Source organism: Neolamprologus brichardi, chromosome 22 (genome assembly GCF_056152115.1).
Source record: "Neolamprologus brichardi isolate AB-2024 chromosome 22, ASM5615211v1, whole genome shotgun sequence".
NCBI classification, from domain to species: domain Eukaryota; kingdom Metazoa; phylum Chordata; class Actinopteri; order Cichliformes; family Cichlidae; genus Neolamprologus; species Neolamprologus brichardi.
Genome location: NC_142124.1, coordinates 25,329,341 through 25,356,132, shown reverse-complemented (window position 1 = coordinate 25,356,132; position 26,792 = coordinate 25,329,341). Strand labels below are relative to the sequence as shown.

General features: G+C 39.4%; 2 protein-coding genes and 1 non-coding gene across 4 annotated transcripts; all 3 read right to left on the bottom strand.

The window, feature by feature from the left end:
* Positions 1-466: 466 nt before the first annotated feature.
* Positions 467-17,457, bottom strand: gmeb1 (glucocorticoid modulatory element binding protein 1). 2 transcript variants are annotated; one of them, XM_087835206.1, is made up of 10 exons: positions 17,397-17,457; positions 13,632-13,831; positions 13,130-13,182; positions 11,945-12,060; positions 11,087-11,190; positions 8,123-8,271; positions 6,286-6,417; positions 6,007-6,144; positions 5,590-5,727; positions 467-2,988 (listed from the first exon to the last, which is right to left on the bottom strand). In XM_087835206.1, exons 2-10 carry the CDS (start codon positions 13,769-13,771, stop codon positions 2,132-2,134), a joined length of 1,827 nt encoding a protein of 608 aa, XP_087691332.1. In that variant the 5' UTR covers positions 13,772-13,831; positions 17,397-17,457; the 3' UTR covers positions 467-2,131. The 2 variants fall into 2 exon arrangements, with proteins under 2 accessions (XP_087691332.1, XP_087691333.1); XM_087835207.1 differs by having other exon boundaries at positions 6,286-6,411.
* Positions 17,458-17,787: 330 nt separating this feature from the next.
* Positions 17,788-17,920, bottom strand: LOC118454535 (U11 spliceosomal RNA). Its single transcript, XR_004843776.1, has one exon. It is a non-coding gene; the product is annotated as a U11 spliceosomal RNA (small nuclear RNA).
* A 3,249-nt stretch (positions 17,921-21,169) lies between these two features.
* On the bottom strand, positions 21,170-26,360 carry rab42a (RAB42, member RAS oncogene family a). Its single transcript, XM_006795238.3, has 2 exons — positions 25,997-26,360; positions 21,170-24,151 (listed from the first exon to the last, which is right to left on the bottom strand). Exons 1-2 carry the CDS (start codon positions 26,353-26,355, stop codon positions 23,710-23,712), a joined length of 801 nt encoding a protein of 266 aa, XP_006795301.1. The 5' UTR covers positions 26,356-26,360; the 3' UTR covers positions 21,170-23,709.
* Positions 26,361-26,792: the final 432 nt, after the last annotated feature.

Genomic DNA, 26,792 nt, shown 5'->3' with positions numbered 1-26,792 from the left:
TATACTGTTTCAGTGTCTCAGCCTTTTAGCATTAACCGGGCCCCCCAGCTGCTCGACAATCAAACCACTGATGCCTTTTCCCTTTTTGTACTCCACATATAATAAGTTCGTCTAGGTCTTTCTCAGCCTTGTGGTTGTGTATTTGTCTGTCTTTGCACTCAACCAAAATCCTCACGCCTTCCCCTTATGTAGCCTGTCGGAGAGCGTTAAGGGCTACAAGAGCAGCGAAACGTAATAACCAGTGAAGCCCTGTGCCCTGTCAGCACGACTCATCCTCCAAAAAGGCCTGTATATCAGTCCATAGCAGCCCAGATTAAGTCATGCTCCACAATAAGTCTGACACATGGAGCAGTTGGAGATTATAGCAGCAGACCATTTCCACCATCTACTAATGCAGATCGTCTAAAGCCCGTAGTGGAGTGATCAAACAGCGCACTCTGGTGGTGAAATTAAAAAAAAATACTACTTATCTTTTTTTGGTTTTATTTAATCTGATATTAAAACACATTACAAAGTCAGTATGCAAATACTCTCATCTTTTTAAATTAAATTATTGGAAAAAGCACAAGTCATGAACAGGTTTTTGTTGATGTGAACTTTAACCAAGAGCTCAAATGAACCCATATCTGCTCCTTAAACTTCAGTTTTGAAAGCTAATAAATAAAATACTACTTGACAAGTGTAAAATACAGGCAAGTCTGACATTGAGTATATTATGTTCTTTTATATCCTCAGTTGAACAATCAGTCCAGTAGCTCACACCATCCAAGATACGGAAAAAAAGCAACAGGTGTTCACAATAAATGAAGAGTGGAGAAGATTTATCAGGCAGCATGAAACTGATGAGAATACAGTATGTGGATAAATGATACCGCTCCAGTAAGGAGTTCAGTCTGTTTCCACTGAAGTGTTGAGAGCGAGAGCAGGCATCACTGCCAACATCCTCCTATAGTCCCACGAGGATGTCACACAGTGCAAAAACAAAAACAGTTTGCAAAACTACCACGCAAAACAGAGTGCAATTCCTGCTAGCCTCAGGTAACACCAACACTGTTACTGGTAACGAGTCTGATGAACAGAAGGGACTTGCAGACTGCCGCTGCCCAATCTGACTGATCATCAGCACCTTTTCTAAAGCCGTCCATGTTGACTTTACTGTTACAGTGCTTTCTCCTGACCTCAGGTTGTTCACAGAGGCTTGAAGTAAAATTATAGTTCATAAAGACAAGATCCCATTTGTATACTTTTGGCCATTATTTTCCTTTTTATTAGACCCCCAGGGACCATCAGTCCATCAGCAGAAAATTGAATAAATATATTTATAATTCAGGTCATTTTCAAGTAAAACATCCAAGTATTCTCTTATCTTATCTGTCAGGATATGAAATATTTAACTTTTCTTTTTACTGAGGAAAAACAATGTTTGATGGATATTTTACTGTGCCTGTCTGGTTAATCGGGAAAAAAGAGACATGAAGACATTGTGTGAAACAGTTTGATGTGAACCGGACTGATGGTGTGGAACAGCTCATGAACAAAATATGTGCACCGTTTTAAGATCAAAGTATGCGCTGTCCCAAACTCTATGTAGACATTGTAATCAAAGTAAAAGTGGGGATTTCGCACAGCATTTGCTTCACTTCAACATCATCTAACACATGCAGGCGTCATGTTTTGCTGTGTGTGTTAAGCTTTTAAATACATTTATCTTTATCACATCAAAAATTTGTGGATTTTAAAGCGTACAAGTTTCTTTGAAGTCACAGTCCCAGTGTTCCCAGATTTCAGTAGCAGTTACTTTGGTGAGTACAGGGTTAAAATAAAAAAAGAACAGAAATAATGGCCAAAACTATACATTTTAGAGCCAAGTCATTATATGCTCGAACCTTCAACTGGAAAACAAACAGAAGCATTTCATATATTGCAGATCCCTCTTTGCTTCAATAAAAATGAACAAGCTTAGCGGAGCATGAACAAAGACACAAAAAAGGAAAAATGGCTACCCTAAAGCTTGGTTTTAGTCCAAGGCAATTTGTGGATTTGGAAATCCTGTGTATTTACAGTTTGTCGAGTCCGTGATGGCTCAGTTCATGAGTTCATACCTGCTGTGCTGGATAAAGATGGTTGTGTCTTATTTGACCTTGTTTTCTTCCTGAGTGTTTTCTCCTATCACCACTATCTGTACGTGCGAGAGCTGTCCGCTAGCATCCAGTTGCATCTCCTGAACCCTTTCAGTGTGTGCCTCCTGCAGCTGGTGCTGAGTCTCCTCCTCAGTTTCTGCTGACATGGTCATCTCCACCCCACTCTGGACCACCATGGTGGCCCCTTCTCTGCCTGACTCCCCGGTCAGCTGGAGCTCCATCACTCCCACTGCCTGCTCCACAGGAGTTGGATTGATCTCAATGACCGTGTGTTCCTGGCTGCCCTCCACTTCCCCCTGCATCACCTCCTGTTGCACTAGCATGGTGCCGTCTACCACTTGGCCTTCTATGGGCACCACCTCTGCACCGCTAGCCTGCTGGCTTAGCTGCACCAGCTCCATGGGGCTCATTACTGTGCCCAGTTGGCCTGAGTCCTGCAAAGCGGTGGTGCCAACCAGTGTCAAACCTGAGGACGGATGCAGGGTGATGGTTTCTGTCTTACCATCTCCAGCCACCATGTAGCGGGTGAAGACCTGCGAGCCGGCAGGGAGTAATGTGACTGTGTTGGAGGACTGGGACAGCGAGGCAATAGGTAGGCCTGCCACGGTGAATGGCTGCCCCACTGAGGACAGCGAGATGGGTGAAAGAACGGTGAACTGCTGAGGCTGCAGAGTGGCTTGCTGGTTTATAGGGGTGGTCAGGAGGGTGGTGGTGGAGGCAGGTCTCTGGAGTCGAGGCCGCTTAGTCGGGCGTTTAGTGGAAGTTTTGTTTTTGGCAGGCTGGGGGCAGGTGAGAAGAGCTCGTACTTGCTGCTGCTTCTTCTGTTCTTCCAGCTGCACCTCCAGGTCTGCAGAGACATGACAGGACTGACAGTGAGGGCTGAGTCAACCACAAGAATGCATTCATTTTCAGCCGGGCAGATTTTTACAAGATTACAACGTGCACGTTCTTATATTGATCTCTAATATCAATATTTGTCAGACAGGCTAGGCATGTATAAATGTCAAATCTAATTTCACAACATAAACCCTGACTCAATAAAAACGTCATTCTTCATTTTAAGTATTCAAAAACAGTTTTGAGTTACATGATAGATGTGAGTGAAATAAAAATATAGTCACACAGGAATTTTGACTGTTAGGATTCTGAATTGATTTACGACGTTACCCACCAGAGCTGTTATTTGTTTGACTTTGACTGGCAACAGAAAGTATTTAGTGTGAACTTTGTCACATTGGGTGACACAGTGGTGTAGTGGTTAACACTGTTGCCTCACAGCATGAAGGTACTGGGTTCTAATCCACCAGCTAGTCGCGGACTTTCTGTGTGGATGTTCCCTCCATGTCTGCTGGGCTCTCTCCTGGGACTTTGGCTTCCTCACACAGTCCAAAGAGAACATATGGAGTTGGGTTAACTGGTGATTCTAAAGTGACTAATGTTAACCAGATATCCAAACCTCTTATGTGTTCTCTGGATCCTTTATGCAAACTGTGTCTGCGTCTTTCTGCATTCACATAATTATTTTTTTCCTTATTTGCTATGTAGCCAGTTAACTCTCCATCAGTGTTCAGCATAAAAGCAAAGCTTCCATTTGCTTCCCTCTGGGTTCAAGGAAGGCCAACCGAGACCATCGCTGCCTTGGTTCAGGCAAATGATAAATCTAATTTAATTTCTATACAGCGATGATCCTACCTTGTTTGTAAAAAAATAAAAATAAAAAATACTAAAACAAATACCCCTAAATTCTCCCTAAACTTAGTCCATAAATGACAACTAAAAATGACTTGGAGGGAGGTTGGACACAGAGGAAAATAAATAAAAAAATAAGAACCCAAAAATGATATCCAGTCATGGAGGAAGCAAGACTGTACACCATCTGGGAAAATGATCTTGACTGTTATTACCTCGGATGGGAGCAGTGGGAGTCATCACTCTTCTTCATTATCAATATAGTCAGACTCACAGCACAGCTGCTGCCACTGACCTGTGTCACTGCTCATTTTATCAGAAAAATGTGTAAAGAGAACAGTTATAGTGTGAATGTGGCTGCATTTTACTTTTTTTAAATGATATAGTGATAATAATGATGACTGTGAAGGATGATCTGCAGCACACAACCTTTTAATTATTGCTGGGTAATGGTGTAGTGCATTTGGGAGCAACAGCCTCACAATCAGGAACTGAAAGATTGCAAATTAGAACAACTGTCTGAAGAATTTTGCTTAATCAAAGAGTGGAACTCAAGATGGACTGAAACCAAATTTTGATTCTCTATTTTTGTCTTTTTCTTTTAAACCTCATGTCTCTCACCAATAACAAACAAAAGTAACTTGTTTCCCCACATACATGTAACAATAAAGCCATTGACTTTGGGCTTTTTGCCTTTTTGAGGAGTAGACAGGAAAAATGGGGAGCGTGAGCATGGGAGACATGCAGCAAGGGGCTAGAGGTTGGACTCAAACCCAAGTTGCTAAATTTGATGCATGAAACATGCCTAAACAACGATTTACTATGAGTGGCATTATCTTGACCTTTAATAGCACTGTCAGGAGCCCTGGAGTCATCTTTGATTGGGTTTTTCTTTAACTGACACATTAAACAGACATCTAGGATTACCTTCACTTATCTCTGCACTATGACAACATCCTGACTCAGAGGGATGCTAGTTCATGCATTTGTTACATAGAGGTTGGACTAGTGTAACTACTGATTATCAGGGTGCTCTAAAAGGTCCCTGAAAAGGCTACAATTCATCCAGGACACCAGCGCAAGTGTACCATATGACCACATGTCTTCCTACCAGAAATTACTTCAAGATCATTCTCACTGGCATGTGCGAAGTCCTAAAAGATTGTCCCTAAATATCCCGAAGACCTCACAGTACCAATTTATCCCAGTACAACACTTACACTTCCTAATTTCCAAAAGTAGAATGAAAGGCAGAGCCTTCAGCTGTTAAGCCCCTCCCTGTGGAACCAGCAGCCAGTTTGGATTCAGGAGACAAATTCAATCTTTCGATGGTTTTGAATTTAGCCTCAAACCTCAACTGTCACTTAACCATCACTTAGTTATGCTACTTTGGGCTCAGGCTGCTAGGGGATTTCCTAGGATCCACTAAGCATGTCGTCTATAAGCTATTCAGGGTCACTCTCTGTGCTCTTTTTTTTTTTTTTGTCTTCTTTGTCTCCTCAATCCCCATCAGCAGAAGGCTGCCCCTCCTTTCCTGTTAAAAGAGAAATCTTCCTTCCCACTCTTGCAAAAGTGCTTGCTAACTGAGACTCACATGATTACTGCAGTTTAATTCAATTCCCCTTTACTTTATTACGTAAAGCCATGATTGTTTTTAAGAATTGGCTCTATAACAAATGATTTAAATAAAATTCGTATAAATTTAGCGGCTCTATGTGGCAGCTCCTGAAGTAGAGCATTGTTTGTGTTCTGTACTCACTGGTGAGCATGCTGAGCACCTGCTCCTGACTGGGATCCGTCTGCTGCTTCCTCCTCTCCACAATCTTCTTGACCACATCGAGCAGATCGAAGACCTGGGCGAGGTTACTGAGCACGGCCACCTCTACCAGACAGGAATCTGGGATCAGTGCAGCAAGCAATCAAAAAAAATGACTTGGTCAGTCAGAAAGGAGGAACAGATTCAGCTGTTTGCACAGTAAATCGGTGTGGTATTACTCTAAAAGAAGCTTTTCTAAAAAGCAATCTGCTGTTGGACAGTCATTTTCAGTTTCCAACAGCAGCTGAATTTGCTCTTTCTTTCCATGCATTTCTTATTCACATAGGTCAGAGTGTGTCCCACACAACGCCTCTGTTTTGGCGATGTAGTTTCCCAGTGCATGTTGGCATCGTTCTGTACCCGTGTCCTGTAGGCTGGCCGGATCCATGCGCTGCTGCACGCTGTTTAACAGCTCCACAAGCTCCGTGTTGATGTTGGTCACCACTTCACCCAACAAACCCACATCTGCAATGCCCTTCCAAAAGTTCAGTGTGTCCTCTGCGGACAAACAGACAACACAGAGCAATCTTACTCACTAGTGTACACAGTGTTACATATATCCATGCTGTTGGAGATGATCTCCATCTCCGTGCTGTTATTATACTCTTAATCTGTGTTTGGATGTGTGCTCAGTGTTACCTGAGATCTCAGCTGATCCCTTTTTGTCTGCAGACTCCGATGAACTTGAGCTCCAGTCCGACTTCCCGCTCAGGACCTTTGCTCGGTCTTCTGCAGCTGCCCCACCATTACCCAGGATCACCTGACCTGTAACTTGTACAAGACAACAGAAATGACTGAGGAGAAGAATTTTAAATGCAATTCTGGATTTGAGAGGGAGCCAAACTTCAGTGTCACATTCCCCCACCACACTTCTTTATCTTTAGTGATCTTTTTTTTGTTGTTGTTAATTTTACCTTATATCCTGCTGGGCAGCTTTCATCATGTCTCACAGTTAATTAGCATCTTTCTGTATCATATCATTTCTCTGTGTGGGCTGAATAATTATCACCTAAAGCATTAAATGATATGCAGTGTATTAAACACTGATCACAGTGTGCACACCCAGCAGTAGTTTGCAGGAAATTATAAAAACATAAAAGATCAAGGCAAACTAAACAAACAATTTGTCTGCATACAGACAGCTTTTTTTTTTTTTAATTATTCTTTCATTCAGCTGCGCTGTCACTGTAGAACATGTCAGTGTTGGATGAAAGCAGGTGAAAATATTGCTTTTCTTCACCACTAAGCTTGTTGAACAGGTGGTTTGATAATACTGCTGTTGGCTCTGTAGCCATGAAGGTAACAGCAATGAGCCCCGTTGCTGTCAACTCTAGAACGACGCTCTCGTTTTCTCCAGCTGGGTTCAATGTCTCGATTTTGTGCTGTTTGTGTCAGACAGAGAGGAGAGGCTGCGCTGTAAATTACACCACTAATGACAATGTCATCTTCACTGTTGTTGTGTTATCAAATTTTTGTTTAGAAAAGCAGAAGTAGCTTTTGTTGACTCTTATAATAGTTTACATGCGCACAGGTGCACCTAAACACATTTATTTTCAGTCTAAGGCTACGTCCACACGTATTTTTGAAAACTGAGATTTTCCGTTTTCGTTTTAAAAAATAATCCCGTCCACACGTAAAGGCAGAAATGAAGGAAAACGCTGCTAGGAACATGCCAAAGCAACAGGTGGCGATATATTCCTAACCGTGCAGAAATGTTGGCCAATCAGAAGTCTAGAAGCCTCGGTGGGAAAAAGTAAACAAAGCTGGGGCATAGAAGCAGAACCGAGTCGTATCACCGAAACAATAACGTGGCGCACAGTGTGACGTCAAAAAATGCGCACACCTTTGACGCTGCGTTTTCTACGCTTTCTCCGTTTTTCTTGTCCACACGTAAATGCAAAAACAGAGTTTTCAAAAATATCCACCCTGGCTGGAGTTTTTAAAAATCTCAGTTTTCAGTGACCGAAAACGCCGTTTACGTGTGGACGAAAGGTGCAAACGCATAGAAAAATCTGCGTTTTCAAAAATACCCGGGTACGTGTGGACATAGCCTAGAGAAACACTTGTATTGTGGAGAGCTCCACCACCAGCATCATCCTCCTGCTTTGTTTTCCATGACACTAAAAAACCTCCACATTCTTTCAGCAAGCTCATGTGTTTCTTTTCTGTAAAAACGCAGACCGCATAAAAGACTTTTAAATAAGGGTTTAGAAGTAAACTCGTAACTGTGCCTAGTAGAAACAGTCAGTGGCCCTTATGTTAAACCTATCTTTTGACTGAAAAACACAACAAATATAACAAAATACTCAGTTATGGATTATAACATCACTGCTGTTTAAATGAGCAAATCTGGATTCACTGCACCTTCTATTCAGTTCAATTCAAATGTATTTATACAGCATGAAATCACAACAACAGTTGCCTCAAGGCGCTTAATATTGTAAGACACAATAATACACTATATTCTGATTTTTACCTTGAGAGGATGTAGGTGTGGTAAGTCCAGTGCCATCTGGAGGGAAGCGTGTGTTGTTTATTAAAAGGTCAAACTTGGTGCTGCGACATGTGTTAGTGCACAGAGTGCTGTGCTGGTAGAAGTCCAGCTGACCGGAATCCATCATTTTTCTGGAGAACAGAAATGAGGAAATATATATAAAAAAAGGGGAAAACATGTTTGTTTGACCAGAGATGCTATCATCGTTGTCAAAAACATTTGCATCTTTTAGAAGTGAAGATCCATTACTGACCAGCATTTTCTGATTGGCAGTGCAGTGCCTTTCTTTCAGTACACTTATTCTGTTTGGAACTAATAACCACAAGAGCAACTGTGTCAAGTGCAACAACTAAGTCGTGTCTGAGAGTTGCCCACACAGATATCCTGGAGAGAATATTAGAAGACGTTTACATAAAATGTGCAACAGACTTAAGCAGTGCGTCTGCAATACATGCAATATCTGTATGCATTTAAATGCAGTCCTTTCCATACTGGCAGGGCAAAATCCACAGTTGGTGTTCTGTGCAAACCTGTATTCTAGAGTTACTGTGAAGCTGATAGAAGCTTTAGAGGGTGCATATTTTAAAGCTGCTGCCATTTTTAGTGTGACAGTCTCTCTGTCTTTGTGTATCTCTCAAAAGTATTTCCTGGTTGAACGACAACAGTCTCTCTCTCTCTCTCTCTCTCTCTCTCTCTCTCTCTCCCCCCCCCCTAAAAAAGTAGTTTTATGCCCACTGCTTTAAGACACTTCATAAAATGTGTCCCAACTATTTTGTGGAAAATGTTGGTCTTGGTTTAAGTGTGTGCATATTCCTGCATTTATTTCCACTTTCTTATTTTAACACTGGTGTAGGGCTATTCCACATGTTAATTTAATGCTGTGTTTTAGTGCTGATTGTTGCCAGTTTTGCTGGCATTATATCACTGATCTACAGCCAAAACAGTTGTAAAACAACAAGTGCTGCGAGAGCACAACCCTCTACCAAGTCAGCTCACTCTCTGGGCAGTATTTACTTAATATAATGAAATCCTATTTGGTATTATGTGTGTGTAGCTTTCATTTCATTGTTTAGTAAATTCATTTAAATGTTCAATAAAAAAAAAAAAACTTGTTTTGATCACAAGTTTACCCCCCGCCCCCCCCCCCCCCCCCCCCCCCAAAAAAAAACAATACTCAACAAGGAATATTATACACATGTTTTATATTTCAGTGGTTAAGTCATAATAAAATAATGTGTTTTTATATCATATATTTATATTTCCTATATACATGCATCTTGTCAGTACACACAGTGGCAGTAAGAATGATTTTAAATAGCTCTATGTAGTGTAACTATCACTTTGACCTTCAGATTAACATTTTGCTCTTGAACCAGAGGGGAAAGTCAAATGTAAAATCATATTTTAAATCCTTATAAATGACATATTTACTGTCATATACACTTCAGCGTCTGGCACGTGTTACTTTAGCCTAAGCTGTTGTTGTGATGAAGGTAGAAACATTTATCTGGATTGTTTCTGCTCTCCTCCGGTACATGAGGAAAAATATCTTCACTCCTAAATGTTCAAGACGTTCTTCAGAGTTAGCCTTCTCACATGCAGCAAATAATGTACAGCTTTAGCTTTGGACATCTGCCATTTCTGGAAACAAGGTTGAGACGAATAGTTCGTTTGGATCAGAAAACAACAGGTCCCCTGAAATGTGTACAGGGCTTAAAGTAAGGGTAATTTCTTTATGAATGTCTATTTTGGGATTATTTTAGTAAACAATTTATTATTAACTATATTATAGAAGCTATATTACTTCTCAAACACTTCAAACCTAGAAAAAAAAGAATCTGTTGGCTCACAGCTTTCTTGCTTTTGAGACTTAGGATCACCCAGTGCTACTACCTTCTGGCTCTGGCTGCCTGCAGTGCATCCACATGAAGGAGATGCTGTGCCATTGCCAGTAACCATATAAGAGTCACTGGTCAGAAGGAGACACTGTTGCATCTATGTAAAGCTGCAGTTTTTTTTTTTTTATATAGTCAAAATCCTCTGCTTCTCCTGTGCTTTTAATCAGAGGCACATATACAGATGTTCTACCCAGTAAAGAGAATCTTAACCCTGCACATTGTTGGTGACAGACTAGTAACCTTTAGACTGCAAGAGAGACTGAAAATAGCAGTGACACAATTCATCAATTTGAAATAGAAACTTAATGTGAAAAAAAACCCACTTTGCTCATTCTTTCCCTGCTAGAAACCAACAACTAATTTTATCCAAGTCCAGACACAAATGTCAAAGGCATGAAAATTATTCAATATCTGTCAAACTGAGTTGATCACTACACAAGATGTAAAGCATAGATAAAATATTGTTGTCAAATGATGTCAAATAAATCCAAGAAACTGAAAAGTGTGTATAATAACACAAACTGTATTATTTGCAGTGCAGTCTTCCAAAAGCCATGTGATCACTGAAGCAATATACGGCTAAGTCACAGCACACACAGAGGGTTTTTTACATTAATAAAATAAGTCTACTTTACTCATCCAAACGGTAGTGTATCCCTGAAACTAAATAATTATCCATGAATTTATCTACAAGACACAATGCTGCAGATCACAGTCAGGTTTTCCACTACAGGCCACATCTTCCACAATTTCATTGTAATACTGATTAGCGCAGCTTAAACGTGATATAGAAAAATCTATTTCGACCAGTCAAAGAGACAGGAAGGCCCGTGGTTTATCGTTATCATCTCACTCACGCTCAGAAGTGAGGCAACAGTGGCTCGTTAGTTTCCTGTCACAGAGCCACAGAAGAACATTTGAATATTTATTCTAGATGGATGAGTCACATCTCAGCTCATTACCACGTGGTGCAGTGCAACCAACCAGCACTTGCTCATCTAAGGGCCATAGTATGTCAGTGTTCTGTCTCAAAAATAAATCCCCTCACCTCAGCATGACTCCCCCCATCCTGATGGCTCTCTTCCAGTCTTTCAGAGTAGCTTTTCCAGAAATGTGCACAAACTGCTTGGGACTGATCAACTGGTCTTCATACTAGTGGAGAGATTGCCAGTTTAGTAAATATGTTCAATAAGTGCAATGATGAAACAACAGAAATAACTAAAAGCAACACGTTACAGTATCATATGTCTTGTCTTTGACTTTGGCATTTAATATGAAAATGTAATAGATATGCTGTGGTTCTAGAATCATGGTAGACAATGGTAGCAATTGTAGCAGCTAGAATAGCGAAATAATTTTTTTTACTGTTTTATATCAGGAGAAAAAAATATAAAATATGCATAAGTTTTCTCAACTTTAAATAATAATTTTCATGTGATGTACTGAATTCTGTTTTTTCAGTGCTACACTTCCTATTTAATGGAAGTGTATGCTCGATGCTCACAAGACAACAAAAAATTTCATGTGGATCAGATGATTGAATGGACTTAGTAGTTCCTTACAAATACTGTAGAGTACAGTCTGACCTATGTAATTCAACTCATAACACTGCGATCAAAAAATGAGCATTGTTGTGAAAGCATGAACGAGAACATTTATCTCATAACTGCTCGGTCGTTTCATCCATGTCTGCTTGGAGCATGGTTATTTGAAACCTGCTACTTGCAGTGAGAAGAAATGAACTGGATGACTCTGTAGATATAGTGGGACACTTGTCAGTGCTACATGTTTATTTCCTGCTCAGAGACTATTGAATGACCTAGTTGTCACGTTGCTATATTTGGCAATGTTTTAATGATTTGTCATTTTACTCCATGTGAGCCAAAAGAAAAAAAGGGATACTAACCTTCACACATTTCACATTGATTCCTGGGCACACAAACTTTTTCACTAGCAACACAGCTTTACAGTCACCACACGTTATAGGGCAGCCAATTTCAACGTCGTCTCCCTCAGTTTGCTCTACAGGGAATAAATGTATGCAACATTTACCAACAAGCTTTATGTAATGGAATCTGCAAAACTCATGGATCATTAAGTTCACTCAAGTTGTCTGAATCATTGTGACAACTAGGGCTGGGCCATATCGTTCACGGTAATACCGGTATAATGTTGGGCAACGATAAGAAAATGAAATATCGCAATAGAATATGGGTAAAACGCGCATGTGGAGTGCTTTTGTTTTCATACGCACATGGTGGGAAAAGCATGGCGGCGACGGAGAATGAGAAGGGCGAAAGCGGATCGTTGAAGGAAACGGATGAACCAGAATTGGTTTGTAAAAATGCTGCAACTTCAGTGGTGTGGAACTGGTTTAGCTTTCGTCCGTCAGATACACAACAAAGCAGTATTTTTGGTAGAGCATGCTAGCGGGCCGTCGTTATTACTGTGTTTTTTGGAAAATACGGCACACTTTAAATCAATCCTTTGATTTTTCTGAAAATCGACAGTGCCCCTTATAATCCCGTGTGCCTTATGTATGAATTCTGGTTGTGTTTACTGACCTCGAAACGATTTTATGTAAACGGCGCTCGAAAATCTGTCAAATGTTTTAGTACGACTTTGCTAAGCTACAAACCCGCACCGCTTGATGGATTGTCGGAGCATTACGGCTATCGTAGGCAAGAGCCTCGCGGAGTGATACGTACTGCGCTTCAACATAATATTACCGTATTGTGTGTGTGTGTGTGTGTGTATAACCTCTTTTTAAGTTTTGTGGATATTATACATGGTTATGCTGAGGATATGTCGGCCAATTTCCACTGGAAATGCCTTTTGGTTAAACTGTCAGCAAGGAATTTGCATTTGCACTGTTCATTTTTATATAACTTTAATGCACATAAAAAACAGCTGCTAGTTTAAGTGAAAATACAGTGATGGGTTTTTTTTGCACTAATAAAGTTGAGGAGTTGTAAACTTGTTTGTCTAGTGTCAATTATATCGTCAGTTATATCGTTATCGCAAATTTTCAAATGTATGTTGTAATAAATATTTTTGGTCATATCGCCCTGCTCTAGTGACAACCACTTACCTGGATGAGATTCAACAGCCATGACAGCCGCATCTGTTTCAGCAGACTCATCTCTGAAAAGATAGATAGTTGGGACATTTTCTCCTGGTACAACAGAGTAAGCATGGGAAATGAGATGAGATGAGATAGCCTTTATTTGTCAGTTGCAGGTCTTTTGCCCACAACCGAGATGACAGACCTTGCCGACCGTACATACAATACACAAACATCACATTGGGGAGACAGGTCAGGCTAGGTAGCGAGGAAAAAAACATCGAAATGTGGAACACAGAAGGATAATGCAGGAATGCACAGATATCAACACCCCATAGCACAATAAACACAGACAGCAACATGGGAAAGAGTTCCAGTGTGTACATCTGATCTGGGACTGCTGCAATCTTTCGACTGCGCCTCCAACTGACCCGATGTCCACATCAAATGACTAACCATCTGGAATCTCTGTAGCTCTGATTGTGGTGTTATACAACTTTGAAGTGAATTGTAGTTTCTCAGTACATACCCAGTGGTGATTGGCTGGAGCTGGAGGATGACCTGAGTCTTATTAGGGTCATCTGGGTCACCTTCACCACTGTCGTCCTTTACCATCACCACTTCCCCCATAGGTACAGTGACCTCATCAGTGGTCGCCATCACACTCATTGAAGTAGACTAGAGGGAGGGGGCCACTTCTGTGCAACAGCTACCTAGGGGTTTGTTCATCTGAAAGGCCATAAATATATTAAAAAGAAAGTCAGATGATGGTTATAAAAGGCTGTACAGTTTTCTGATTGTTTGCATTTCAGTTCAAACTGAAATTAAGAAAAAATGCTTCACCTACAAATAACTGAATAGCTGAGCCCTTAACTCATCTTTAAAAGCCCACCATAGGTATTATTAGTTAACTTCTGCTAGCTAACATCGGGTGAGCTAACTGACTTGTATAACATTATAAGAAAGAGATGTGACACTCCAAAAATACTAACATGCAATTTATAGCAGAATTCCAAAAAAGCTCAAAGAGGGTGGGAGCAGAATAACCTCAAGGGGATAAAATATTTTTAAAGCCTTTTTGAGCCAAAGTCAGAAAACTTTGATAACCCATCTTGAAGTATCTCTAGGCATCCCAAGATGACTGATGAGTTAGCGAACTTTGTCCTCAAAGGACAAAGAAAAAGCCTGAATATTTAGTGAGCCTCTGCACTGATTACATTCAATTTATTGAAGCGTTCCAGCTGAGATGAGAATGTAAGTGCACACGTGCCTACAAATAATAAAGACTAGTTATGTAACATATATTGGCATCAGCTGGATTTACTCAGATTTAGTCAGCTGTATTGGCTAAAACAGCAGAAGTTGGACCTCAAGATTTGGACTACCTTTATTTATTTTGACAGGAACTGTGGGGCCTTCATTGTTCTTTCCATAAAACGTTACCACTGTGCTTGGAGAACAGGAAATGCCTGATGAAGTTTGACCCTACTAAAAAAAATTTCTTAGTTACTACAATCGACTTCTTTACTGTGGCTGACTACTGTGTAAGGCCAGATCCTAATAAGCTTTTGTGAGTCATCACTTTCAGCTGTGTTTTTGTATTGTAGTGGCTTAGATAAAAGAAATCCTGGTAAGTTTCAAATATTTATTAGAGATGGACTGATCCGATATTATGTATCGGTATCGGTCCGATAATGACCTAAATTACTGGATCGGATATCGGAGAGAAATAAAAAATGTAATCCAATCCACTCAAAAGCACCTCACAAAACTTGCGACATAGCGTAACCCAGCTCATAACCTTAGCACGTCAGAGGAGTATGCGTCGTGATAGAGCGGCTGTGGCATGTGAGACCTGTCGGTGGTCTGGTTGGGGATTTGGAGCCTCGCTACCAAACCGGAATTTAATCTCAGAGAAAGTTATCCCAGATAAGTAAAGCGTGTGTTAAGTTCATCTCTGAATGTTTGTAAAGCATTCCCAGCGAATGCTGGGAGCGACTGCCTCTCATTCTCTCCCTCTCCTGGTGCTACTTCAATCATGAAACTGATCAATGATCAGCTGATCGGCTTTTCTGTCGCGAGTCCGTCTCTCTTGTTAGTTTATCGCCCACTTTGCGCCACAAAGACAAGCTGTTGTTAGAATTTATTTAATATTACTTTCTACACCTTGATCCTTTTCTACATAGCTGACGGCTGGTAACTGTGCAGTGGCGGGTCTAGCCAAGTTTTGCCAGGGGGCCAGGTAGGGCATTAACAGGTAAAGGGCGGCACAAAGACATACTTTTCTTTCTTATTGTCATGTCTAGCTTTTAATAAATAATTATCTGAATCTTACAACCAAAGTTTTCATCTGATGTAAAATGTATAGAAATCCCTTATTAACTATAAAGTCTAATTTATAACCTACTAAGCCATAGTACTTTTTCCTTTGGGAAGGTACCATCTGTGCAGTCTGCAATTCTGATGAAGAAGGATGTAAAATCTATTTAATTATTATAGAAAAATTATTGATTTCTGTGCGTTTTCTTTTACATGTGCATTAAATTAGAGTTGATTATATCAATTAAGCATTATAGGGCAGAGGGTGGGGGGTGGTTCCCTATTTTTTTTTTTCTTTTTTGCTCGGAGTTGGCAACCTTATTAGTTGGGTTGCTTAATATTTCCACTAAGTACTCTTTAAAATACCAGAATAGGGAGGATGGTGTAGGTTTAAGTTTATTAGATTGATCAGTATTTCTGATCTATGAAATATTTGGGTGCAGTGTATTTTTTGCATACAGGTATAACAGAATAGCTTTAGTTTTACTTTGTTTTTTAAACTTGAGTATGAACTTATACAAAATGCAACAAGATATTTCAAAAAACATTTTATTGATTATAAAATACGCTACATCGGATTTATATCGGTATCGCAGATATCCAAATTTATGGTATCGTATTGGACATAAAAAAGTGGTATCATGCCATCTCTAATATTTATGCAGCTATATACAAGCTGATTAAAAAATAAACAACAAAAACAACCTAACACTATTTGTTTCACCCTGTATATATTATCCAGACATTTGTAGCCTGCTTCAAAATCTGACAATTGTGCCCCAAGAAATACTCATAAGATGATTAATGTGAAATTTTCAAATCCTGTTATTATTATTAATAATAACTCTGTTTAAATGTAAATATTTGATGCAATTTAAAAACTAAATTACACAAAACTACTAGTTTCCTTTTACTTAATTGTTAGTGACTTCTTAGAGACCACTTGTTGAAGGAAAGCTCCTCGCTTCATGGCCCACTCTTTGCGAAACTCTGCTACTGACATTAGTTGAACTCATGTTACTTTAAATTGGATTGGAAAAATATCTGCCAAGATTAAAATATAAATCTTATTTCAATGTTGACGTGATGTTTCCAAGTAAGGTGAGCTTAGCTAATTCAAACCAAAGAATGCCGCGTTTTGTAAATGGCCTGACTGGTTGTTTGAGACTAATATTAACTGGAGAAATAGAAGTATTTTTTACGTAACGGTTTGCTAGTGTGCACGTAAGGGTTACACGCGAGATTATATAGGCTAGTAAATTTTCAGAAGCTGTGTTTTGCCGAAATGTGAAACCACGATAGTCAGAAAAGCAAGCTACTTTTTTTAACGGATAAATTTTCTTAGTAGAATACAGCAAGAGTGGGTTTTTCCCACGCGCATTAGGCATTAGAAACCGCAGTTTTATGTGTTTTGGGGGCTACTAACCAACAAGTGGCTATAAAACCATTCACAGCTCAATTAAAAGTACACCTTTACGTTTTGCTGCAGATAAATTACTTTTATTAAGTTGGCTTGGTTATCACTACCGCACTAGCCAGCTGACTACTTTTCGCTGTCGGAGCTCCTCAGACCAGGCTCGGCGGTAGCCATTACTGCTAACACAAGGGCGTAACTTGATGTGTGGGAATCCAAACAATAGCGTGAACTCCACTGCCCGAGACGGGTAAAGCTTTGCATTTACAGTGTGACGGCTACGTGCCGCTTGTCTATGAACCGTACGTCCCTTCGTAACTCTGCATTTTAACTCTCCGCTCCCCCTCAAAATGACGTCTCCCTGTGCGGCGGCACGTACAGCAAACAACGGCACGGCGACGGCGTTGCCCCTCCATTCAGTTCGAGCCTGGCTGACTGAACCCCCTCCGCAATGTACCCAAACCACCCAGCTAAAACTACAGCTTGTGTGGTGAGAGCGGTCGCTATTTTACAGTTGTGTATATTTAAAAACACACAGTAAAAAAAATAGCTCGTTCTTACCGTTTTAAGAAGACAAACGCATCCCTAGATAGAGGAGAGCTGCGGAGCATGCGCACTCAGTAGCTATAGTTCGACTTCCTGCTGAACAGCGCTCGCCCTGTTTTCACTCTCGTGTAAACCCTGTGTAAACCGCAGGTTTTTAACCACCACTGTGACTCCTTATTAGCGAACCTATATATGCAGGCGAGAATAAGTGGGTATTACCTTGATATATGTTTTATCTGGTCATATCTCAAAGACTTGTATGTTAATTTATAATAGTGTGTACTCTACATAGATCATATTGGTACTATCATACTTGCATTAAACTTAAGAAGACAAATGCTTATTTCTGCAACGCGGGAGTTATGTGTATTCCAACATGGTTGGCTTTCCTGTTGACAATAGATATTGGGGCGCCAAGACATGTGATCATCGGCAGCCCCAGAAGTAAAAATTATGCTTCCGAAATCTCTTGATGGCGATTCCGCAAAAGAAGTGGAGACCCCACCTCTCCTGTGCCAAACATGGCAGAAGCCCTTTTTAAAACCTACGTCGGACATCCTGCGACCTCACCAGAGGTAACCTGTTCTTCACTCAGGGTTCATGATGTATAACCCTCAAGTCGGCACAGAAAACTTTCACAATATTTTGTATAACTAAACACGACAAATCAGCCCTTTATCTTTCATTTATATATTTATATAGTCAACGGGAATAAAAACTTGACCGTATTTGGCTATTTAGTTTTGGACACCGAAAAGCATGATGGGTAAAAAGGGCGGGGCAATTGACATTGAATGCTGCCATTGGGTGCTATATGCACTCGAATTAATGTTGCATTCATGCAATGTGGGAAAGTCAATTACATGGTTACAATCGTAATCGTGAGATTTTGTGAGATTCTTTCAAGAGCGATTACAAAATCTTGACAGTTTTTCGACCTCTCCGTGAGCCTTACATAGATTACCGAATTTAATTGAAAAATAAAACTTTGTTATATTTAATTTTACCATATACTGTTTACGCTGAATTAAAAGTGAATTACACATCAATAGAAAGATCATAATACTGTGGTGTGTGTGTGCGGTGTTCGTGTTCTCTGTTGCTCAGATTCCCAGGCACAACTTGAGGACCTTTACTAAGTTATCTGAATAGTAGCATATACGATCATATACATTTAAGTATTGCAATGATCTTTTATGATGTTCTCATAGCTGAAGAAAATACATCTGCTGAGGCATCAGTAATATTCTAAAGCTAACCTAGTGTAATACAGGTCCTAATTCTTGGTTTGGCTCGACCTCACCAACAACATTTGTCCAAATTTTTACCCTAACTACCATAAATTAATCAAATCCAGACAACGATGATGGTTCTTAAATCTGTCAGAAGAGGGCGCCAAATCTTTTTTAAGAAGACCATCCAGTCCAAACAATATTCAACGTACATCTATTTATTCATTTAATAACCAATATCCCTTATACATAACATAAAAATAAATAACATTTATTCAGTAATACTGTGGAACATGACCATCAGGGGATCAGAAGCTGTACTGTTGATGTTACATGGTAGAGAAACCCTACCTGTGATTATTTTGATCAGTTCACTGGATATGACACTATTAATTACATGGGTGATTTGTTTCTTTTTTCTGTCTTTTTTTTAAATGTTCTTATTTGTTTTCTTTCTAAGACTGACGAGAGATAATTGGTATCAATAGCTGCTTTTCCACAACAGGAACAACAGTGACTATGACCTTTGGATGGACTTGCTATGTTGTCAAAGTAAGGAAAAGGGAAGAATTATTTGACCGACCAAAAAGTCCATACACAGAGCCATGTAAAAAGCTTTGGTAGTACTTTTCAAAGTTTCAGTGGGCTGCAAGGAGGTCGGGCTTTTAGAGCAGGACATTTCTGATTGGTTAAATAGAATATTTGGAGCATTTCATGCTGTTAGTCACCTCTGGCTCCTCTTGGCAATAGATGTTTATTTATTATGTTCCACGGAAATAGTTGGTTACTGATTCTAAAGCCCAGTTTGAGGGACAAGAGAGAGAGAAAGCAGCAGTGGTTAAGTCAGTTAGAAGAAAAATGTGTACTGGAGAAAAGAAGGTTATTTTCTTTTTTTCCTTTTCTTTCTACAGGTGTTAAAGTCTAAAGCACAGATATATACATTCTCTGTGGTCAGTAAAGAGATAGAACTGCCATGCTGTTAGCTCAAAAAGTTACTCTTTATATTGTATTCCAAAAAGCTGCTCACAAACTAAAATATAAAAATGTTAGGTTTTGGCTTGATTGACCAAAAAATAGTTCCAGAACGATAACTCCACTTACATATACAAACTGAAACATTTACATATTGGTGAACTTTATGAAGCTAAATTATTGGGCCAGAAGTGAATAATGATCTTCTACTATTTATGTTCCTATATAGAAAAATTAAACAGAATTTTGGTGATATGTTTAAACATAAAAATACTTTGTGGAAAGTAAACAGGAGTTAAACAGCACAGCCAAGGGTATGCACAGTTTGTAAAGCAAGACAAACTATTAACACAGGTTTTCATAAACTGAATAGAGCTACCGTTTTCCTTTTTGCATTAAAAAAAAATGCTAGAATAGCTTTGGATTTCAGTTTATTATATCATACAAATAATGCTGAAGCTGAATCCAAGTGTAATATAGTAAAAAGTGATACTAAACCAATAAACTAGTGATGCTTAAGGAACGATAGGAAGTATGTGTTTTACAGCAAAGCTACATTTAAATCATACGTTCAACAAAACTGGCAGAATGAAATATATCTATTTGAAGATAGAATAATTAAAGATTATTTGTCTACATGTGCATCCCCTGGAACACGTTAGGTTGGCACCAAAAGTTCAATATTTAAATCATTTTTTGGGGTTTGGAAAAAGTCAAAGACAAAAATTAAGATTTTGTAAACTAAGTGCGTGTCTGCTACACGATTCAGCTTAATGTCTTCAAACTATGAAGTCTGTTTGGTCAGAAGTGTTTGCTGCTTGGTGTTTTTGCAGTTCATTTGTTGAAATAAGTCAGATGGAGACAGTCATTACCCTAAGCTATGCTAACTGCCTCCTGACTCCAGAACACTAGAAGATAATGTCGCATCAGTCTTGTCATCTCACTGGGAAAGAGAGATTGGAAAGAAAGCAAATAAGAATGTTTCCACAAATAGTTTTCAAAGAACACAGAGAGAAGCTAGAGTTGGACTGAAAGTTAGTCATTCACCTTCATTGTAGTAATATTACTACTTACAGTCACTGCAGATGTATTGGTATAGCTTGTAAGATTACAAATAAGATGGAAATGAATCATAGTTTTTGTGCTGTTGTTGATTTATATATATAAGTTTTCAATTGGTCTTTTTATCCCATAGATTCAATCTTTCAAAATAATACTTCTTCCTGTCTTTCCAGTGTTTTCCTCCCGACTACAAGAGTCTGTAGTCGTCAGTAATGCTCACAGCACAGTGCTAACACACAGTATCATACAATACAATGTAACCCTTAGAGGCAAAAGTGAGAAAGGTAGTTGTACAGACTGGTTGGTTTTCATTCAGCACGATTTCAAGGCTCGCCACCCCAACATTGTATTCCTCACCTATACCAAGAACTCAAAATGATAACATTTGATTGTCAAACAAACACAGACTTTCACCAGGGGAAAAAAATGCAGTTTGAATTAGTGCAAAACAATAAATGAAAAATGAAAAGGGATTGCAGAAATGAGTTAGAATACATTCCTTGTCAAACACTAAGCTGCAACCACATGATGTACATTTTATTAACTGGTTCAGACAAATGAAAAAGAAGTGTCAGACTGGTCACATGAATGCTAAGTAAAAACATTAGAATGCATATTTTCTTGCTGTTTACAGTGTAGTGTGTGTTGTAGAAGCCCCAGGGAAAGCAAACTGTACGCAACAAGATCCAGGCTTGTAAGCAGCAAATTATTAGCCTCTAGAGCCTTAAAGGAATTCATGATCGTCTTTGTTAAAGGTATTCACTGCAGGTTTTGGAAGTCATGTGTGCAGACACCCAATCATTCTCCATTACAGCTGAATAAAATCTACAGTACATTAGTTAGTTAACAAACAATGTGAGCAAGATTAACTTGCACTTCTTAATTATATATAGGTTGGTAAAAATTCTGCTTTTGAACACTGATAAAAGGGATTTCTTCTGTTATACTTATATAACAGGTCTAAAATAAAATAGCCTACTACTGTAGCCCTTAAAAAAACAAAAAACATTTAATATTCTTTAGGATTTTGCTGAAAAGATACTGATATGTGGGGGGCAAAGAGGCAAACTAGGCTAACTCAGCATGAAGACTGGAAGCAGGAGTGACAGCTATCACAATAGCTAGCGATACTAGCGCCTCTAAAATGCACAGCTTATCTTCCTTGTTGAATCTGCGGTTTAAAAAAGTCTAAATCATCATTTTTTCTTATTAATAATTTAGCAGGGATTCTGGAGAGAGTTTTTGAGTGTCTCCAGCCAGCAAAGAAAAACTAAAGTCACAACAAAGATTTGATCACATTTGTTAGCTAACAAGGAATTTTAGTGACTTTGGGTGTAGGTATACTGCAGCTCCGAACTGTTGTTTTAGAATTGTATTTATGTGCGTAAAATCAGCGTGAGAAAATTAATAATGGGAAATTCCTTTGTCACATTTATATAACAGGTCTAAAAACATCATAAAAAACACAATAACAACAGAACACTTACATTAGTGACTTTGGAAAACAGTTGCGTATTAACAACTTAACTGGTTGAGTGCCTCCAGCTGTTGAAGAGTAATAGATAAACTTGGTAACTACATATTTTAGTGGCTTTTCAGACACGGTTTAAACAAGAAAGTGCCAGTTTAGGGAACCAGTAGGCAAGTGATACAGGTACAGGAAAAATACACACAAAACCTTTTAGTTGGTGTTCAGAGGGAGGGGTTATAAGTTGTTAATTGAAATTTTGTCTGTTACATTTTTTGACAACTTTAACTGTGTTTTATATAGCTGTCCAGAACAAAAACAGACAACAAATGCTCCCTTTGTTTGATTCTGTTTTGATCCAGCCACAGAACATTACCAAGGGCCACCACTGTCCCACAGGCCGCACTTTGGCAACCATGAATGTAAACATAAAATTAATTTGCTTAAACATGTTACTACTCTCAATTCTTTATGCTAAGCTAAGCTAGAGCTTTTCTCTAATTCTCTAAGCACTTTTAAGGCCCTACAAAGAATTTTATCAGGTTCATTTGTACAGCAAAAAGAAAATGAAAGCAAAAAAGGCAGAAAATGCAGCTAAATCCTTTGTCATGGTTTCATGACATGACATTTGTTGGGCTGATGGCCCAGATAAGCTGAATTAAAGCCAGTTTAGAGGCCTGCAATAAACATATCAAAGCTCATTAGCTTTTGCTGTGCATATCGTCTATGTCTATATCAATGGGGCATATTTAGACCTTAAACTTCCTTTTCTCACATTGCCACTTACTGCTATTGTGAATGTTGTATGTTACACTTAGTCTAATTACAATAATCTATGTTTATGTATACACTTTTACAACAAATAATCTCTACCTTTTTACAAAAAAAACATTATTAATCTATTCACAGAATGGTCAAAGGTCAATTTGGCATAAGTGCACACACAGCTTACAGTAGCAGGAGGAGCACATTGATTTAATATGGTGACACTTATTGCAGAGTGCACTGTTCACACTATGAATTAAATAGCTTTCAGTCACCTTTAGCTCTCATCTTTATAGATTTAACTATTATTTACAATGTTACAGCCACTTAAGACTGCAGGCAAAGCATTGCACAAACATTTGACAAGTAGAAACCCATAATAGTACCATATGAAATGTGGATGATGCCAGACCATAATAGTCCATTTGTACTTTCTTATGCTCAGTAGTCCTTTAGCTCCATTGCTATGAAAAGGAGTACTGGCTACACTTTAAGCAACAACACCTGATCACATTGGCATGCTTTCTTTTTTTTTTTCTTGAGCAAGATGAGGCTCAAAACAGCTCGACTCATGCTACATCATATCAAATGAACAATACAATACTTTCCCAACAGGTACACATTGGTATTTACTCTCGCATCCTGATTGAAAATAATCCCAGTGGTCTGAAAAATCAACACAGAGAGGGCACAAAACACAAGGTGAGGAAGTGATGGATGGTGATATCACAGGGTGCTAAGCCTCAGTGATTTGGTTTTGATGATCGGCTGTGAGACAAAGTGAGCTCTTGGTGTGATAGGATAGTGTCGGAACACAAAGACTTCTCAGTCAGCAGTGGCAGCTTTTTTCAGCTGATGGAGGGGCCAACTCCTCTTCATCCTCTGCAGAGTAGAGAACCTTGGCAGTCAGGCCGCTCTTCACGCCATCCCACCCATCACGGGTGACGATCTCCCCCATCTTCATCAGCTCGTAGATGTCCCTGGTCAGCAGCTCAAAGGCCCGGTCCACATTGCTGTTGCACTTGGCCGATGTCTCCACATAGCGAATGCCCAGCTCAGCGGCCAGCTGCTCTGCCTCATCCCTGCTCACTTTCCGGTCCTTGTTGAGATCACTTTTATGGCCGATGAGGATGTAGACCATGTGGTGAGGCAGGATGTGCTCACTCACCTCCTTGTGCCATTCCCTCACATGGTCGAAGGTTTTACGATTGGTGAGATCAAAGACAAGCAGGCCACCTACAGAGTTGCGGTAATATGATGTTGTGATAGACCTGGTGGAAAGACACATTTCTGGTGTTAGAAACCAAAGACAAACATCTCTAGACTTATAACTTCTAAATGTCTTGGACAGCTCTATGAACTTGGATGGTTCCTACCAGTTTACTACCCTTATACTGCTGTTTGTAACATCACAATATGAGTTTCATTTTTGTGGTGGAAAATTCATATCACTTGAGGTAAGTCCAAGTCCTCTCTTAAGAATTGCCAAAGCAAGTCAAGTCAAACCCTGAGTCAAATCAAGTCTTTGAAGAAAAGGGGTGGCTGTAGCTCAGGAGGTGGAGCAGGTATTCCAGTCTCCATGTCAAAGTATTGCTGAGCAAGATACTGTACCCAACTTGCCTGATGCGTTTTTCGGTGTGTGAGTGTGTGTAGGTGAATGGGACATGTATAAAAAAGCGCTTTGAGTGCTCAGTTACAATAGAAAAGTAGTCATAGTTCCCGTTAATCGGTTTATAGAAAACAAACTTAAATATTATAGCCAAAGTGAAGCTCAAATGTCAAGACAGCAGAAACTAAGATAAGATCAAGTCCCATTTGACACAATCCCAAATCAATTTTCACAGACTGTTTTCCAAGTCAGTCAAGGAATGTGGTTGCATGCTCTCTTTTAAGTCTTTCAACTGTCTATTTGCAAGCTAACCACTTAAATGACACAAGAATTTCCTTTCAAAGCTGTGTTACTGGTGTTTTACATTAGTAAGACTCATGGAGTTACATCTGTGCTTTCATTCAGATGAAACTACTTATTGAGACAGTGTGCTCAATATGAGGGGAGTTAAATATGTTAAAACTGAAGAATACTTAATAAATTGTGTAAATTGTGTACTTAAGTGAATTGTGTCAGGACCTCATTTATGATGGTAATATATCACTGAGTGGCATAATGCATAATTTGATAATAAATTTGGACCTCACCCAACATTTGGGACTTTTTTGTGGTCAAAGTCCGTGAAATGTACAGGTCTAATAAATATATACAAGTCATATTGCTATGGAAGGTCTGTCTCTCTTGGCTTCTTAAAACAATTTCTGTAATTTTATGAAGTCAAAACTTGCAATGTGAATGCTTATTTTTAACGTTTCATACATGAATGTGCTTAATTAAATGGAAACTAAACAATACCATCAAGTGAAATAAAATACAAAAACACAAAGGATCCTTTGGTTCATAACATCTGGTGCATGATATTATTCTATTTATGAAAAATATATGCACATACAGACTCTGATCTCTGCATTTGATGCTTTAAAAACCACAGATTCTACAGCCAGATAGGCAGAAGTGAAAGACAAGTGAAGTGAAGCCTGGAGGAAAACACCCTCAGAGGCTTCAAAAGGGAAAGCAGATCTAAGAGCTTCTCCAGACACAGGAGTTCTTTAAAGGAAATGATCCGTGACAGTGGGCATGAAAAGCAGAGCAAGCAACAGGATAGATCAATGAAAACAACAACAAATAGATTTGGATCGGGACTTGTCATCCCCGCGAAGGCCTGGAAATTGTATATGAGGGAATCAAACTGGGGCCTAAATATGAGGAGGCTGCCCATCATCCATAAAAGCATGATGTAAGTCGCCGTGTCCTGTTGTTATACAGGTCAGGACATCGTAATATCTTCTATTGGCCTCCTTTCTCCGCTGTCTAAACTCATTTCATTACATGCTAACGAGACGGGAAAATGGCCCATATTCAATTTAAAGGGACTGAGAATAGTAGCCAAACACGACATTAAACCGAGGGCTCAATTATTTATTTAAAAATCTCTTTGAAGGACTATGGCTGTATACATATTTAGCTCAGATATATTTTATTTAAGATACATTTCACCTCACTATACCTGAATCGTTCCTGGCCAGCCGTATCCCAGAGCTGGAGCTTTATTTTCACCCCGGGTTCGATGTCAAGCGAGCGGGCATAAAAATCTACCCCGACCGTCGGGTCCGCCACATCGCTGTAAATTCCATCCGTGAAACGCTTCAACAGCGAGGACTTGCCCACTGTGGAATCCCCGAGTAGAATGATTCGAAACTGATATTGCCACAAAATATCCATGGCATGACTAGAGGGAAGATACCTGCGGAGTGAGTGTGTGTGAAACAAAGCCCTGCGCGCGGCGTGTTTACATGGAGCCCCAGTTGCTGCTACTGCCTTCTGTTCAGGAAGAGACGCGGAGCACAGAGCGGCAGCAGCAATCATGTGATAGACCTATGCTCTACTAGTCGAATATCACTCCAATAAACCCACTACAACCTCATCTGGCCTGTGTATGTTGTAAAATAATCTTATAGGGGTTTAAAAGCAGCAAAAACAGAACAATATATCTATATGAGGTCCGTCTTGGGCATGTTTTGCACAGTTTCCTTAAACACCCCCATTTATTTAATATATCGTCCACTATTGATATCACAAAACCTAAAACCCGCAGTGTGTTGCTGTCCGTGGTTCTGAAGTAGCCTATATTCACTTCCGACGATGGTCTGGATTTACAGCATATTTCTCTAATTGCACACAGTTTATTCTGTGCCGTTGTACTCTGTGAAAAATGCGTGGCTAGTTAAGTGTGAAACTCTATTGCCTGAGTCTCAGTAAACTTCAATAAATATAGCAGGCGTTGCTTAAAAAAAAAGAAGAAG